Genomic DNA, 15,615 nt, shown 5'->3' with positions numbered 1-15,615 from the left:
AAGCAGAGCAAGATGGAAGACAGTTCATTTGCATTGCTTTAACAAGCGGCCTTCACTAGGGTCCATGCTGGGTGACCTTGGTCTGATGGGGGGCCTTTCTCCCAGGAGCCATCGGTCTTAGTCTCTCCAAAAACAGACACCACTGGGCTCTTGGCTTAGCTCTCGGGCTGTCCAAGTCAGCAAAGCACACGAGAAACCATACTTCATCTTGTAAAGGACCCTAAGTCCACAGGAAGTCTCGGGAATGCTGCTCAGGGCACTGGGACATACACCACTGGGGCCTCTAGGAGCTGATTTCCAGCCAGGCTGAGGGCTGGGAAGGGGATGGCCTCCAGTCACCCCTTACTCCGGGCTGCCACCTCTGGCCAGCTCTTCACACCTGATGGAGATTTAGTGGAACTGCTTTCCTTTCAGAAATCTTTATTTAAGCAGGAAAAAAAAAAAAAAAAAAAAAAAAAAAAACCACACACATGGCATATTTTTCTTTTAGAAAAACAGACAGGTAGACTTTTTAAAAAAATATAGCATAGTGTACAGGGGAAATATATCTTGTTAGTATAACCTTACATATAATGTAAGAATGCAAAGGCTGCTATACTGAAATAGATGTGGCTTCTGGCAAAGAGGGCACCATTCCAAAGAAATGAAAACACACACACGCACACAACCGCACCAGGGCCAATTAACCAAACCTCCTCCCAATTTCTTCTGAATACAACACAATGACCCTTGCCCCAAACTCTACACAGTTGAAAGGAAATGTTATAGGATATCAAATTATTTTCAATGTGCTTTCTGTCTGCAGAAACCTTTACCTGGATTTTCTACTTAAGGGGACAAAAAGGAATGCGAGTATAAAACACCTGCTCAGTATACGTGTGCGCGTGCAATGGGGAGCAATTCAATAAACAAGTAGGCTCTGTTTCATCTATTTAGGAGACGCAAGGCTTCTCTACCCCACCCCTCGGCTACCTATATAAAAGACCAGACTAAAAAGGACAGCCACTCTTGGAGCCAGCGACTGGGGCAATAGTGGGGTTCAGACTGGGTTTAACTGGCATGTGAAAAGGCAAAATAAAATGTTAGCACTCCTACCAGGCTTCATAACTCTTTCTGGGGGCACCTCTGCTGAAGGCCCTGGGGCAAAGCGTGGGGTCCCTTGCGTTCCAGCCACTCTCAATTAATTTCTTGTCCCTCACGGACCTCTCCCCTAGGAATCGAGTCCCAGATGCGCAGCTGGCTCTAGGCTGTGTTTCCGCAGTACATGATATGTTGTAATAGGAAGGCTCTTATGATGCTCTGATATTTGGTAGATGAAATACTGTTGCACTCGCCCCCACCTCAGTAATTCCCCTCCCAAGCCACACACGCACGCACGCACGCACGCACGCACGCACGCAGTCCTAAAGGAAAAGCGATGCCAGAGGGAGCCGTCAGGACCCCGGTGGAGGGGTGGAGGCGGTGGGGTCGCCCACCCTGCTGCCTGCATCGCAGGCTCCCTCAGGGCCTCACGGCACAATCTGCGAAGAGCTTGCTGAGGTTCACTTCGGAGTAGCCACTTCGGGACAAGAACTGCTCTGCCGTGTTCTTGAGTTTTTGGTAGTCCTGACGAACTTTGGGGGTAAAAAACTGCTTCTTCCATTTATCTAAAAAGAAATAAAAATAAAAGGATTACAAGTCTCAGAGGTAGCGTCTTTAGAGACCATTCAGTATCCCTCAAGCACCAGAGAAGAGGGCGCAGATCCTGTCTGCATTTCCATGTCTCAGATGTCCTCCTGGTGCCCCGTTGCTGGTCTACACCAGGGGCCAGTCCCACGCCAGGGGTGCGGGTGAGTTCCCTAGGTTCCTCTCTGGAAGCCTTGGTTCTTCTACCCTGCGCGCCGCTTCCCAGCACCTAGCTGACTCCGGGGGCGGGGGACAGGGCCACGCTCCACGGATGCGAACTGCAGGTGCGCATGCACGTGCAGCAGCCAAGGTGAACTCCACCTGCAGCCACCACTCTCGCAGCGCTGTCGAGCATATGCGTGCAACTGAATGCAAAGTATGGATGCGGCAGGAAACACTGTCTCAAAAGAAGCCAGGGCCTCCCAGAGTCAACTCCCAGGAGCAGCTGGGCCTAGTCGGCTTCTTTGAGGCCCTCCGGTCTGTGTCCCTCTGCTACTCAAGACTCCTGTGTTGGAAGAGGTGAGGGGTAGGCTGTCTGGAGGGCACCTGTCCGGTGGCGAGGTTGCTTTTTCTTCTCCATCCACACCGTGTACCTGTGGACTCCGGGCATGCAGCAGCCGTTCCTCCGCTTCCTGCTTCTTCTACCCATTCATGCCTGGCCTGCCCACTCTGAGACGGGCACTGCCAGCCGCACAGAAGGTCCTTCCTTTCCTGCCCCACAGCCTGCTACTTGCACACTTGGTTCAAGGAGCAGTAGGGCCAAGACACTGAGGTGTGATCTTTTGAGGATAAGGGTGATTGATCCCTAGGGGAGGCAGCCCTGCCCAGGATGCTTAAGGCGACACAGTTTTGGTTCACAGCTGCTCAGGAACCCTGTGACGTGTTTGGCGAAGTCCACGTTGTTTTTTTTTAACCCCATTTGCTGGCTGAAGAGACTGGGAGGTCCAGCCACTCACCCGAGGTCACAGAGCCGGAAATGTGCGACACAGACATGCGAGCCCGGGTGGCCAGAACCCTGAGCCCCTACTCGAAGGTCAGGCACCCTAGTGCGCCCCCTCTCCCTACCGTCACCCCTCCCCGGTGCCCCCGGAACAGGCACAGGCACAGGTGAGCATGGCATCAAGCATCGAGGAAGGGAGTACTCGTCAACGACCGGGAGAAAAACCCCACCGAAACAACAGAGCAACACTGCAATCTACCGAACACCCGCAAGATTAAAGCTGGGGCTCAAGATTTTTGTTCCTTAGCTCCACATTCACATTCGTCCTCCACAACCTTTTCTAAATTACGTCAAGTGCCTTTTAAGAAACAACAGCAAAAAGTTTGGTGGAGAGGATTTAAATGCCCAAAGGGGGTGGAAAAAGAGAGGCGAGAGGAGAGAGAGGGGAGGCATTAGTAGCCGACTACCGACTACCGATTACAGAAAGACACTTTGAAAGTTCTAATTATGGGAGTCTGGGAATACACAACAATGGCCCGGAGCGGCGGGAGCGGCGGCCGCCTCCCTGCAGGCCAGAGCAGCAGGCCGGCACCCGGCGCATGTGAATGACACGAACGCAGGTGCTGACTGGGGAGCACATTTAAAGAGCTGCCGGAATAAGGAGCAGGGGAGGAAGGGAGAGGGCATCGCTCCTGATGTGTTTACCTCCTCTGCTGATGGGATATTGACTTTTCCCACCAGGTTGGTTAGAAAGGGGACTATTTACGCTGCCACACAGCAGAGTTAGAATGACAACCAGCGTCACTCGGTGCTCTTCTTCGTAAAAGACAAGTGTGACCGCCAGCATATCCCATAGCCGGTCAATACGGCCAAGGCACCATTGCACGCCAGTTAGACATGCAGATAAAAGCTCCCGCTTGCTTCCCCAAAGAGAATTTAATCAATAACATATGGAAGGTCTTCTAGGAAACAGAACTGCACGAGCTGGCACAGGTGCGTCAGACGGGGGTGCGGAGGGGGGAAAAGGGCTCGCCCCTTCTTTGTGGTTTTTCTCAGCCCCCTTCAGGCACCTAGGCCCCCCGCATTAGGCCTCACATGAAACCACTATCCTGTTTCCTGTACTGCTACACCCACCACTGTAGAACTCAAGGGAAAATACCGGTGTTAAATGGTGGAAACAAGTTAATGTGGCCAGCAAAATTGGATTCCTTTTCCGTGCTCTGGTTTTGGGAGTCGGCAAAGAGGCCATGGGCAGAGTCACTGCACATCAGGCATGCGGTGACGACAACTATTAAAAGATTCCAAGAGGCCATCAGGCAAGAGGCAGAGAAGATCATCTCATCCCAGTCCACAGAGATGCCAGGGGCCGTGGCTGTTGCTGTCTCAACAACCAGCACAAAAAAATCCAACCTTCGTTGACTAAAGAAGGAAATGCTCTCCCTAGACACAAGGGCATCAGCAAAATCTACTCCAGAGGGCTGTGCTGTCACCGGAAATCACTCATCCGAATGCACCAGCAAAGCGAATCCCCTTTTCCTGGGAATAACGCTTACTGTAGGTCCTTTCTACATGCTGATTCCTTAGGGTTATATGCTGATTACCAAAAACCTCCTGTCCCCCACTCCTAAGAAAACAATGAAAAACAAGTTAGCCCAGATATTATTCACACAATATTTTATCAGACACTGACATGAATTGCTAATTTAAAAGTTGGTTTCTACTGATTAGAATCTAAAACCTCAAAACCAGGCAAGTTACAGTATTTTCTATCTGGGGTGACCTAGATCATCACCTGCCAGTCGAACCTGTCTTTAGATATTTTATTTGCAAGTTAACTGATCCAATCACATGTTAGAACTGTCTGAAAAAATGGGAGTATTCTCCCATCTAAGGAAACCATGTCTACTTCGGATATTTTGTTTCCCTGTCAGCAAACCAAACATCTCTTTTCGGCTGTACTTTTTGTAAAACCCCTTCTGCACTTAAGGAAACACACTCAACCAGAAACCACAAGGCAAAGACATTTTAACATCGCCTCCTGGTTATTTTATTTTAATTAAAGCAGGCTTAGGCACACAGGCAGCAGCCGTCTCTGTTCTGAATGTCTGTTTCATTTATTTCCGTGCAAAGGTATCAAACAACAGTCAGTTATAATTGATTCTGTCAGGTGTTATACAGTCAGTCATAATTGTCTCTGTGTAGAGGTGTGTCAATTTACTATATCTGAATTAAATATTCTGTCAATTATGAAATCAGGTAATAATTTCAGTCAGTTTTTTAATTGCATGGCTTCCCACTATACAGTTCTCAGCTTTCCCAACCGGTTCTAATCCATAGCCTCCCTCCCTCCCTCAGTGCACCGTGAGCTTTGCCTTCGGGGGTGGAAGGCCGCCCCGGAAGCTTTAGGAAGTCTGAAAGAAAGCCACTTCATGATTTAAAACCACCCAACCTATAGAGAACTGTTGGAGCCTCTGGCCTGGCCAGCTCTCTCCTGAATATCAATCGATACCCAAGTCTGGGCAACGCACGGTATCTGAAAGATCTCAGGAGATAGCCATGTTTCAAAGACAGACACATTCAGGGCCCCAAACCAAATAACAAGTATAGAAACACTTCTCAAAACGAGAAATAAAAAATACCATCTTCCATTCAGTTCTTTAGAAACAACTTTACAGGGCACAATGCCAGGCACACTCCGTGTATGAGGCATTTACCGACTAACCAACGCCTAGAGGTCCATTCTCGCCCGTTAAATCACATGTTAGCCGCGAACACATTTCTCAGGGCTGAAGAGTCTGTTAGTCCCCTATCCAGCTCCATTCCTACTTCTAAGTAATTATCTCCAGTTTTCCTTTTCTCTTCTTTTTTGTTGATACCAAAATACAGCCTTTAAACAGAATAAAATATCCATGGTTTAGCTCAAGTACTCTACTAGGCTGATCTGACAAGTATTTAGAAGTGTGATTATAATTCTCTCCACCACTGGTCTGGTTCGTGTTCAATAAACACAGACTTGCTACAGCCTGGTGGTGGTGAACAGTGACCCTTCACACTCCAAAAGGACGGAGGTGCTGCAGGGCCCCCCACCAGGAAGGGCTGGTCAGTGCAAGTGTGGGAAAGAGCAGAGGGTGATGGGAGAAGGGAGGAGCCAGGGCAAGCCAATGTAAAGAATGCCACTTCTACAGCGAAAAATAGAAGGGGAGAGTCGTACCCCTTACCATATTTCAGTGGAGAAAGAGTCACCTTGAAAGAGATCAAAAATTTCCTTTCAACTGGATGAAGTGATTCTATCAGGGCTGGGTTTGGGGTGTTTGTATTTGTCATGTCGGAAGAAAATTGCCCATGCAGCCCCCTTGCTGAGGTTATAAAAAGTACTGTCAACCACACTGGACAGAATTTTTTTGGGGGGGTGCAGAGAAGGAAAAAAAAACACATTGTGCAGGGTCATTAAGCACTGTTGTATAAATAAAGTTAGAAGATCAAACGAAAGAGGGGACTCGGGTTAAATGCTGGAAGACAAGCTTAAATAAAGTTCTAAGAAAAAAGCAAGGCATGCTGTAATTCCAAGAACCTATTACTTCAGACAATTTACTTCAAAAAATAAAATCAGAATGGTAAATGATTACCCAAAAGCAATCATGTCATCATCACTGAGAGATGGAATAAAATAATTTTTTGTGAAGTGGCTGAATGAGAGCAACTTAAAAGCCACGGAGCCTGTCAGAAGCACATTATTTCTTTTTACACCCCGTTTCCCAATTCATCTCAGTGCTGCTGACTAACCTCGGCTCCCAGCAGGTGGAGCATTTAAAATAAATAGCATTTCCTACAAAACGCGCTCCAACTGCCCCATGACAGACGCTTCCAATTCCCGGCCAGCCACTGGATCAGCTTCAGCGGTATCTAACAAGGTGTAAATACAATAACAAGCATGTAATTAAGTGAGCATGATGAAGTTAATGGAGATAATTCATTCCATTTTGGGCTTATGAATATTCTATTAGATGTTATCAGGCAGCTGGAATAGCTGTTAATTTAATCATCATTCAGACCAGCAAAATGTTCTTTGTGCGAGCATAATTGCAGAGAATGAATAATTGATTTGACAATTGTACCAGTGGATTTCAAACAGTTCTGTGCGCTCTCAGAGCAGGAAGGGAGGAGAGCTGGAATACTCAAAGCACTGAAGAGGTGGCAGAGAAGCCAGCCTGTAAATTGAACATTATCAGGACACAGATAAAGGACAATTTTTATTTTATCAATGCAACACAATTACATTACAGTGCGCTAGTAATCACTCTGCCCACACTTTAAAAAGGGAAATAAATTACTCTTCATGGGAAAGGACAAAAAGAAATATCAGAACCATTTAGAATCCATTGATATTGGATATTTAATTTTTTTGCATTATATTTTATTATAGGAAATATCAAACTGTGTTTGAAATTGCTGGCACATTTAACTCTGTTACCTGCAATCAGGTACACAGATTGTATTTTACACGTATCTCTGCATTACAGCATGCTCTATGAATTACAATGACTTTATTGCAATTTTTCAAAATTACCCTAATGTTTAAAAAGAGCCATCATTGTGGTATACAAGCGTATTGTACACTTTAACTATCAGAACTCTGTTCTGGATACGCTGAACAACCGGCAAAAAAAAATTCTATTCTCCAAATGGCTCTATATTTGGGCGGAAAAAGTAACAACAAAATGTTGACCTCAAACAACAAGCAGGTTTCCAACATGAAAGGAAGTGTGATCAAAGACACGCTCTATCAAAGACCAGGGTTAACTGACCCAGCAGACAACATGTTAGTTGACCCCCAAGTCCCCGGGCAGGGCTACTACTATAGGCCTGTAACTTATTTTTAATTTTCAAAAAATTTTTAATTTTTCAAGTTTTTATTTAAATTCCAGGCAGTTAACATACAGCGTAGTATTCGTTTTGGGTGTACGATACAGTGATTTAACATTTTTGCATGCATCATCCATCCGGTCACCATCGCGACAAGTTACAAGCTTGCAATTTCATCAAAGCCAATGGGAGAGATGGCAAGAACAGTGGAGGTTTTTTTTAATTTTTTTTTTTTTAATGTTTATTTCGGAGACAGAGAGAGAGCATGAGTGGGGGAGGGGCAGACAGAGAGAGGGAGACACAGAATCAGAAGCAGGCTCCAGTCTCTGAGCTGTCAGCACAGAGCCCGACGTGGGGCTCGAACTCACAAACCGTGAGATCATGACCTGAGCCGAAGTCAGTCGCTCAACTGACTGAGCCACCCAGGCGCCCCAAGAACAGTGGAATTTGATGTGAGTGCTATTTTCCAATACACATGAAATCATGAGCAAATGGGAATATTCTAAGCCACTTCATGTCTAATTAATGCTCTGTGACAGACCAGAACAAAGATGAGTCGCCCCAGGTCAGTGTTGCTCAAGGAGGGTGGGAAGTAGAATCACTTGGGAAGTTTGTTTGTTTTTTCAACATACCCACCCAGTGCCATCACCCGACCCCATTTCTCATAGGTTCTTGTGGAGAAAAGGGAGGTGAAAAATGTGTTTGTTTGTTGGCTTTTTAAAGATTCCCAGATCCTGCTAAGTTTACAACTCCTCCACTGAGGACGAGAACTACAGATTCCCAGGTATATCCAATTGCAATGGACTCAACAGCCTTATAGCGCTGAAATAACATTCTCCACCACCCACCCCCACTCTTCTTGAAGACCTCAGTCTTACAAAGGCGCATGTCACCAAAAATATCTAAGAAGGGTACACTGTGTCTTTATGGTTCACATACAATTTCTTTCTTTCTTTCTTTTTTTTTTTTTTGAGAGAGAGAGAGAGAGAGCAAGAGAGAGAGCATGAGGTAGAGAGAGGGGCAGACAGAGAGCCCAATGTGGGGCTTGATCCCACGATCCTGGGATCATGACCTGAGCCAAAATCAAGAGTTGGATGCTCAACTGACTGAGCAACTGGGCACCCCTCACATATCATTTCTAATCTTGGTGTTCTCACCAGCCTCCTGTTCTCACAGCCCAAGCTATTGTAGCAGGGACAGTTCTGATCCACGTAAACAGGTGGAAAGATGGATGGGCCACAGTGGGACATGAAAGTAACAGCCATGCTATGATGAGCATCTAGGCCACTGCCACTTTCTGGACAGAGGACAGAAAACAGGCCATGCCCTCCTAGATCCTGACATTAAAGCAAGCTGCCTCTAACACCCTTTCCCTTCTGCCCAATGGGGATGGATGCAGCTACCTACGACTACTCCAAGAGTTCTTGGCATTTCCTGGGTTCCATCTTTGTTCATGGGTAGTGTCCATTCCCTCTCAACTTGTAGGCATCTACAGATGTCCTACCCAAGACGGTTAGTTACATCCTTTGAGGAGGGAAAAACGTGAGCATTTTTGATTAATCCAAACCAAACAGGTATTCTGGCAACATATTTGTATAATATGTGACTATACATTCCTCTCAGGTTGTTGGACCGAGGCCTCGATTCTTCACCATGCAGACTGCCTCCAGGACAGTTCATAACATGGCAGCTGGTTTCCAGCAGAGTGAGTGAGCAAGAAAGCAAGCGAATGCACTCAAAACAGAAGTCGCAATCCTTTGTAACCTAATCTCGGAAGTAACATCCTACCCCTTTTGTCACTCAATCCAGCCCACACTCAAGGGAAGAGGAATACCGCACAAGAGTGAGTGCCAACAGGCAGGGAGCACTGGGTGCCATCTTAGAAACTGCCTAGCAGAGGGCCACTGCCCTGGATAAATGGCAGGAATACAGGAAAACATGAATAAATTGGTTAATTGTCAACTGATTGGCATATATATTACAAAAAGCTCACAGATTCAGTGTGGAATGTCTAAGAGATGGGAGAAATCTAAGACCTTAAGAAATTTGAGAGAAAGCAGAGAGAGTCAAAGGCAGACTTAAATGACTGCTTACCATCAAACTCATTACACCCAAGGAAAATACACGAAGGCAAATTCTGCACCAGATACATTTTTCAGCTGCTCCGGATTTAATGTTTATGTAAAATGGATGTGGTTTTGTATTTCTGACTCATCAGATACAGTATAAATATTAAAGAAGTCCAGCCACCTACAAACCAACTATGAAGTCTGAAATAAACCAGTGTTTTAAGGGTATCAGGATTAATAACCTTTACCTTCTTAACTTCTATGAACTGATACCCTGTACTCCTTCTGGGATGAGTTCTTCCATTAAGCTAATGTGATTTTGTCTCTTGGAAACTCGAAGACTGTGGGGCATTCCTAATTCCAGAATGTATCAGTGACACTCTTTAAGTAGGATTCTCCAGCAGTTTCAAAAGAACTGACCATATACCTTGAAACCTTACCTGGTTAATCACCAAGATAGCCACTGTCCCTCTTTGTCAACTCTTCCAAAGACTCCAGGACTGTCCAGGGGAGGTAAGGGGTGACAGCTCTCCACCCTACTTAGCTACTTTATATGTGTATATAAATATATATATATATATATATATACATATATATATATATATATACATATATATATATATATTTATATATATTTTAACGTTTACTTATTTTTTTTTTTAATTTTTTTTTCAACGTTTATTTATTTTTGGGACAGAGAGAGACAGAGCATGAACGGGGGAGGGGCAGAGAGAGAGGGAGACACAGAATCGGAAACAGGCTCCAGGCTCTGAGCCATCAGCCCAGAGCCCGACGCGGGGCTCGAACTCACGGACCGCGAGATCGTGACCTGGCTGAAGTCGGACGCTTAACCGACTGCGCCACCCAGGCGCCCCAACGTTTACTTATTTTGAGAGAGAGAGAGAGAGAGAGAGAGAGAGAGAGAGAGAGAGAATGTGAATGAATGAATCCCAAGCAGGCTCCGTGCAGTCAGAGCAGAGCCCGACATGGGGCTCAATTTCACAAACCCTGAGATTATGACCTGAGCTGAAACCAAGAGTCAGATGCTTAACTGACCGAGCCCCCCAGGCACCCCCTACTTAGCTATTTTAATACCAGAATCTTTTCTCTACCACAAATAACATCAAGGCTCTGTAGAAACCAACTGTCCTAAGGAAGGAACACTTTCTTAAAGAAAAGGCTGGAGGCTCGTGAGACTAGGTGGCCTAAATGAAGCCATCGATAAATATAAGCTGAATGGAATGAAATTCTCTCTGCAGAATCTGTAAAACTTTCGGAAGCCTGGACCAAAACCTACTGAAGGTGACTTTCTCTTGAAACAGATTGTCCCTTTAGCCTTTCTCCTTACGATGACAGGCAAACAGTGACCTCACAGGCTGATTCCGAGATGGTGGGCTATTTACTCAGAACAATAAGCAAATATTTGGTATTTTATATGTTTTATACCTTTCATTATTATAGGTCAAAGGTTAGCAAACTAGGACCTTAGGCCAAACCCCCGATGCCCCTTGTTTGAGTCAGTAAAGTTTTACTGGAACACAGCCATGCCCATTTGTTACTGCATCGTCTCTAACTACAATGGGGAAGGTGAGCAGTGGCGGTGGAGCCCATCTTGGGCTCAAAGCTGAAAATATTCGTAACCTGACCCCTGATAGAAAAACATTAGCCAATTCCTATTATAGAGAGGGTTACAAAGGTACACATCCTATTGTTTCATCCTAACAATAACCCTGTAAGTTAAACAGAAGAGACACTATACCCACGAGGAAAACAGACCAGGAGGCTTTTTGCAAGGTCACACATCTACTTCATGTTCTTTCCTCTAAATGCTCTTGGTGGAGGGACACGAAGAGAAACTCTTATTCTACTACTCCCCAGCCTGCATGAGTTATTTTTTTTTTTTAAGGCACAAATTCAAACATTAAAAAAAAAAAGAAAAGAAAAGGGGGGTGCGCTTGAGTGGCTCAGTTGGTTGAGCGTCCGACTTCAGCTCAGGCCATGTTCTCACGGTTGGTGAGTTCGAGCCCTGCGTCGGGCTGTGTGCAGACAGCTCAGAGCCTGGAGCCTTTTTCGGATTCTGTGTCTCCCTCTCTCTCTGCCCCTCCCCCACTCGTGCTCTGTCTCTCTCTCAAAAATAAATAAACATTTAAAAAAATAATAAAGGCACAAGTTCTCCTCACAGTACTCTTATATAAGATTTTCCACAGTTGGCCCGAGCAACTCAATATCCTTGGAACTTTAACAAATGCTGATGCAGGATGCTACAGTGAACATCCTCGTTTTTCACCCTGTGTAAAATGTTGATGCTAGGACATGTAAGGCAAAATGTTCTACTTTATAGATGTTTAAATTTGCTCTAATTAAAATCAGAATCCTTCTTTCAGTATGTTCTTTGGCTTTTCTCGGATGAAGGTCAAATAGTATTGGAGAAGAGATGAAATGAGCACATCAGAGAACATCTTATTGTACATTCCAGATTCCTCTCAAACGCATAATCCTTATGGTATAACTTAATATTCTTTTATCTGCTACTTAAAACAAAAAAGGCTTCTGGGGCATCTGGCTGGCTCAGTTGGAAGAGTGTGTGACTCTTGATCTAGCAGTTGTGAATTCGAACTCCACATTTGGTGGAGAGATTACTTACAAAATAAAATCTCTTAAAAAAAAAAGGTTTCTAACAAGGCATTCTTTTGAGAGAATCTGTTAGTAGCCAGAGAAACCCACTACCTCCATTTCTGTATGTTTAATATGCACACTTTTAGCCGCCAAGAAAGAATCCCCACACTGCTCTGCATTTTTACTATGATAATCCTCAATGTATACTTTTTAATGCTTAGTCCAAAGTTAATTACAAAATGGGTCTTACTGATTTGCAAATTGTTGCTATCCATTTAAAGCTATGTCACATTTACAACTCAATGATTAAAAGGGAAAGCAGTATGTCTCTTTACGCGGTACAGTTCTTGATTAAGTCACTGAATTCTCTGAAGCCTCTGACCTTGGTAAGCAGCCTCTGGGCCTGCATTTCCCTCACTTCGCAGATGGAAGCGGAGCGTTCTGGGGGAGGCAGGTAGTGAAGGACAGAGCAGAATAATAGAATGCCTTACCACGATTCCACGTGACAGGCGAACGGTGCCGAGGGAGGTCTACCTGCTATCATGCATACCTCCCACCATGGGTGGCGGCCTCCTTCCCACGTTGAGACAGGACCACTCACTCTGGAGAGCGTGCAATGGATTCATGGAGACGGCACTGGCGAGTGGGCTGGTTATGAATACTGACTGCAGCCTTACTGGAGTCTTTCCTCTCCTGCTTTAGGAGAAATTCAAATGCTCTCAAACTAGAAACTGAAGGAGAACATAGATCCGAAATATGCGTGAACGTAAGCCCAGAAAACCAACGTAATCTTTGGGAAAGACCTCTGGACCAACCTAAGACTGAGAATTCGTAGACTCTTTATGACTACTCATGGTGGGACACACTAAACTACCCCCTTATCTACCACCAAATGGCTACATCCCTTATTGGCAAATAACCTTTGTGCAGACTTCTTCCACTTGTTCATCCAACAAACATCTACTGAGTACCCACCGGGTGTCAAGTACAACTTGCGATAGGGTGGGGTGAATTAAAGAATCAACAGGTAAATTACTATGATGGCTGTGCTTTAGGACCACAGTTTGGCATTCCAGCTGGATTGAAAAATATATAAATAAGTAAACAGGGTACAACTCCATGAAACCACAAGAGAAGCACAAATTATTTATTAACTCATTCCACAAAATATTTACCAAGTGCCTACTACGTGCCAGATAATGTTCTAAGCCCTGGGGCTACAGGAGTGAACAAGATGGACAAAAATGCCTGCCTTCATAAGGCTGAGAGTCCAGTGAAATTATGGATAGGATTAACGGAAAGAGAAAAAATCCTGTAGAGATAGCACACGGTTAAATTAGCCCACAGTCTTTAGAAGAAAGGCATCCCAGAAATCCGACTTGCTTTTATTATTAGCGCAATACACCTAAGAGATCACAACTCGATTATTTTAAGCACAGATTATAGGATATTTATGTCATTTTAAAAGTGCAAATAAATTCTTAGGAAATGGGGCAGGCTTGCAGTGTTACTGCCACTCTCAAAATAGTCCATCTATTGGCCCTGATTTTAAAAATATGGCGCACTCCAAAAGCATCCAATCCAACATATACAGCTGCCATCTGGCCTGCAGCCATAGTAGGAGTCGCTTTCATTCACGAGCAAAGCCAGGGGAGGGGGGACTTGAGATGGAGAGAGGATAAATTCCATTTGTGCTATTAAAAAAAGTAGAACAGTGAACCCAGCGGTTGAAACGTGAAGCTAAAAAGAAGAAAACAGTAATCTTGCTATAGAAACCAGAGAATTATGTTCTCGCGCTCCCCCACTTTCTTGTGCTTTCACACTGTACAAACTCTAGCACCCTGAACAACTCACTCTCCTGCTATTTCCAGCACTTTAAAGAAACTTTTCAACATTTCTGTTTGACACATTTTTTCAACAGGGAGGTGAAGACAATAAGTAAACAGGTAGTGAAGGGCTATTTAGAGAGCTGGTCAGTGACGGTAATAATAAAGGGAAAAAAGCCACCAGAACAGAACATGTCTCCTACGTGCAGCAGCCACAGACGGCACATGACCTCTGACAAACAGTTTTCAGAGTAATTTTAATGCTACTCTGGATTTAACTTGACTAACTGGTAGCAATTGAGCACATCTCTCCCCCCCCCCTTTTTTTTTGTGGCAGCAGTTATGGAAAATGCTACAATAACAGCATCAAAAGTAGAATGGGGGAAGATTGGTTTTCCATTGTGCTGCTGAACTGGCATAATGCCCACTTTAAAAGCAATTCGCTGCTCATCACTGAAATCTGGCAGACACGACACTAAATGCCTCGAGGGAAAAAAAGGGACTTGAGAAGGGAACCCACTCCAACCACCGCGCAAGGGCGGGGGGGGGGGGGGGGGGGGGGGGCGGGAAGCACCATGGATGATGAATCTGGATAAGAAGAGAAAATTGCCAAATAAAAAAGTTGAGCATTGCATGCAGACTCCCAACAGGCTGTACTTAATTTGCTAGAAGAAGATTTCGTCTACAGGTCTGCATCGGTAATAGCAGAGCAAAACAAAAGCAAAATATATATTTATGTCTGTCTATTGTTCTGATGAAGCAAAAACCCAGCGAGTTCCGTCAATCATTTGTCAAACACGTCTTCCCCGTTTTATTTACCACCAAATATAATGAGTAAATATGTGATAATAAAACTCTTCTTTTTACATGGACATATACAATTTTTCCTCCTGCTAAATACAGGTAATGATTTAGGAAGCTTTCAAAATGTCTTTTTACTGTCAATAAAACTAATTCTATTCCCATTTTCATGTAAAAAAAAAAAAAGGCTTTCCAAATGAAAATTCAAATTAAAATTCTGATTATAGTGTAGTGTGACAACACCTGTATTTATAATTTTACTGTCAGCTAGCTTGTAGTGTTTAACAATAGCTCGAAGTAGAAAAGTAATTGGAATTTGTCTGTAACATGCCAGATGACGGCATTGGGAGCTGTGCTACGCGACAGCAAATTTGGTTTGAGGGCAAAATAACCTCACTGAGATTTCTGTAAATCAAAGGTGATGGGGACTGGAGGAGGGAAGGTCTCCCAGGATAAATTCCACGGGACCCCTTCTGGCATGTGCAAAAGTTGAGAGTTTCCACCTGAGGAGTCAAGACTGCCGTGACCCTGCCCTGTGCTCCCGGCCTGTCATCTCCCCTGCAGCCTCAAAAACAGTGCCTGCCGGTGCAATTCAGTTTCTAGAGTGACTCTAGAAAAACAAAGACCAGATGAATAAATGACGGCGGCGGTACCCTGTTGTTTCTGAAACAGTCCGATGACGTCACTTAGCTATGAACTTGGCAGAAGCGGGTGGGACGGCGATCCAGCAGATGATGGGAAGCATCCTTGGGGACCGAAAAGCACCAGGGGGAAACAGGGCACCATGGTGTTAATGACGAGGAACAGGACGCTTCCCATTTCTCAAAGGCTGCAC

The 15,615-nt window shown here is 44.8% G+C and overlaps 1 protein-coding gene across 2 annotated transcripts in view; it reads right to left on the bottom strand.

Annotated features, from left to right (window-relative positions):
• Positions 1 to 403: 403 nt before the first annotated feature.
• Positions 404 to 15,615, bottom strand: part of POLA1 (DNA polymerase alpha 1, catalytic subunit) — a 305,107-nt gene continuing 289,895 nt past the window's right edge. For both annotated transcript variants that reach the window (XM_045472141.1, XM_045472140.1), the window contains exon 37: positions 404 to 1,646. In XM_045472141.1, the coding sequence (XP_045328097.1) occupies positions 1,501 to 1,646 (146 nt within the window). In that variant the 3' untranslated portion in view covers positions 404 to 1,500. The remainder of the gene's footprint in view (positions 1,647 to 15,615) is intronic.

This window comes from Leopardus geoffroyi, chromosome X, assembly GCF_018350155.1.
Source record: "Leopardus geoffroyi isolate Oge1 chromosome X, O.geoffroyi_Oge1_pat1.0, whole genome shotgun sequence".
In the NCBI taxonomy this organism is placed as follows: domain Eukaryota; kingdom Metazoa; phylum Chordata; class Mammalia; order Carnivora; family Felidae; genus Leopardus; species Leopardus geoffroyi.
The sequence above is the reverse complement of the archived record's forward strand: the minus strand, read 5'-3'. Positions and strand labels throughout refer to the sequence as shown.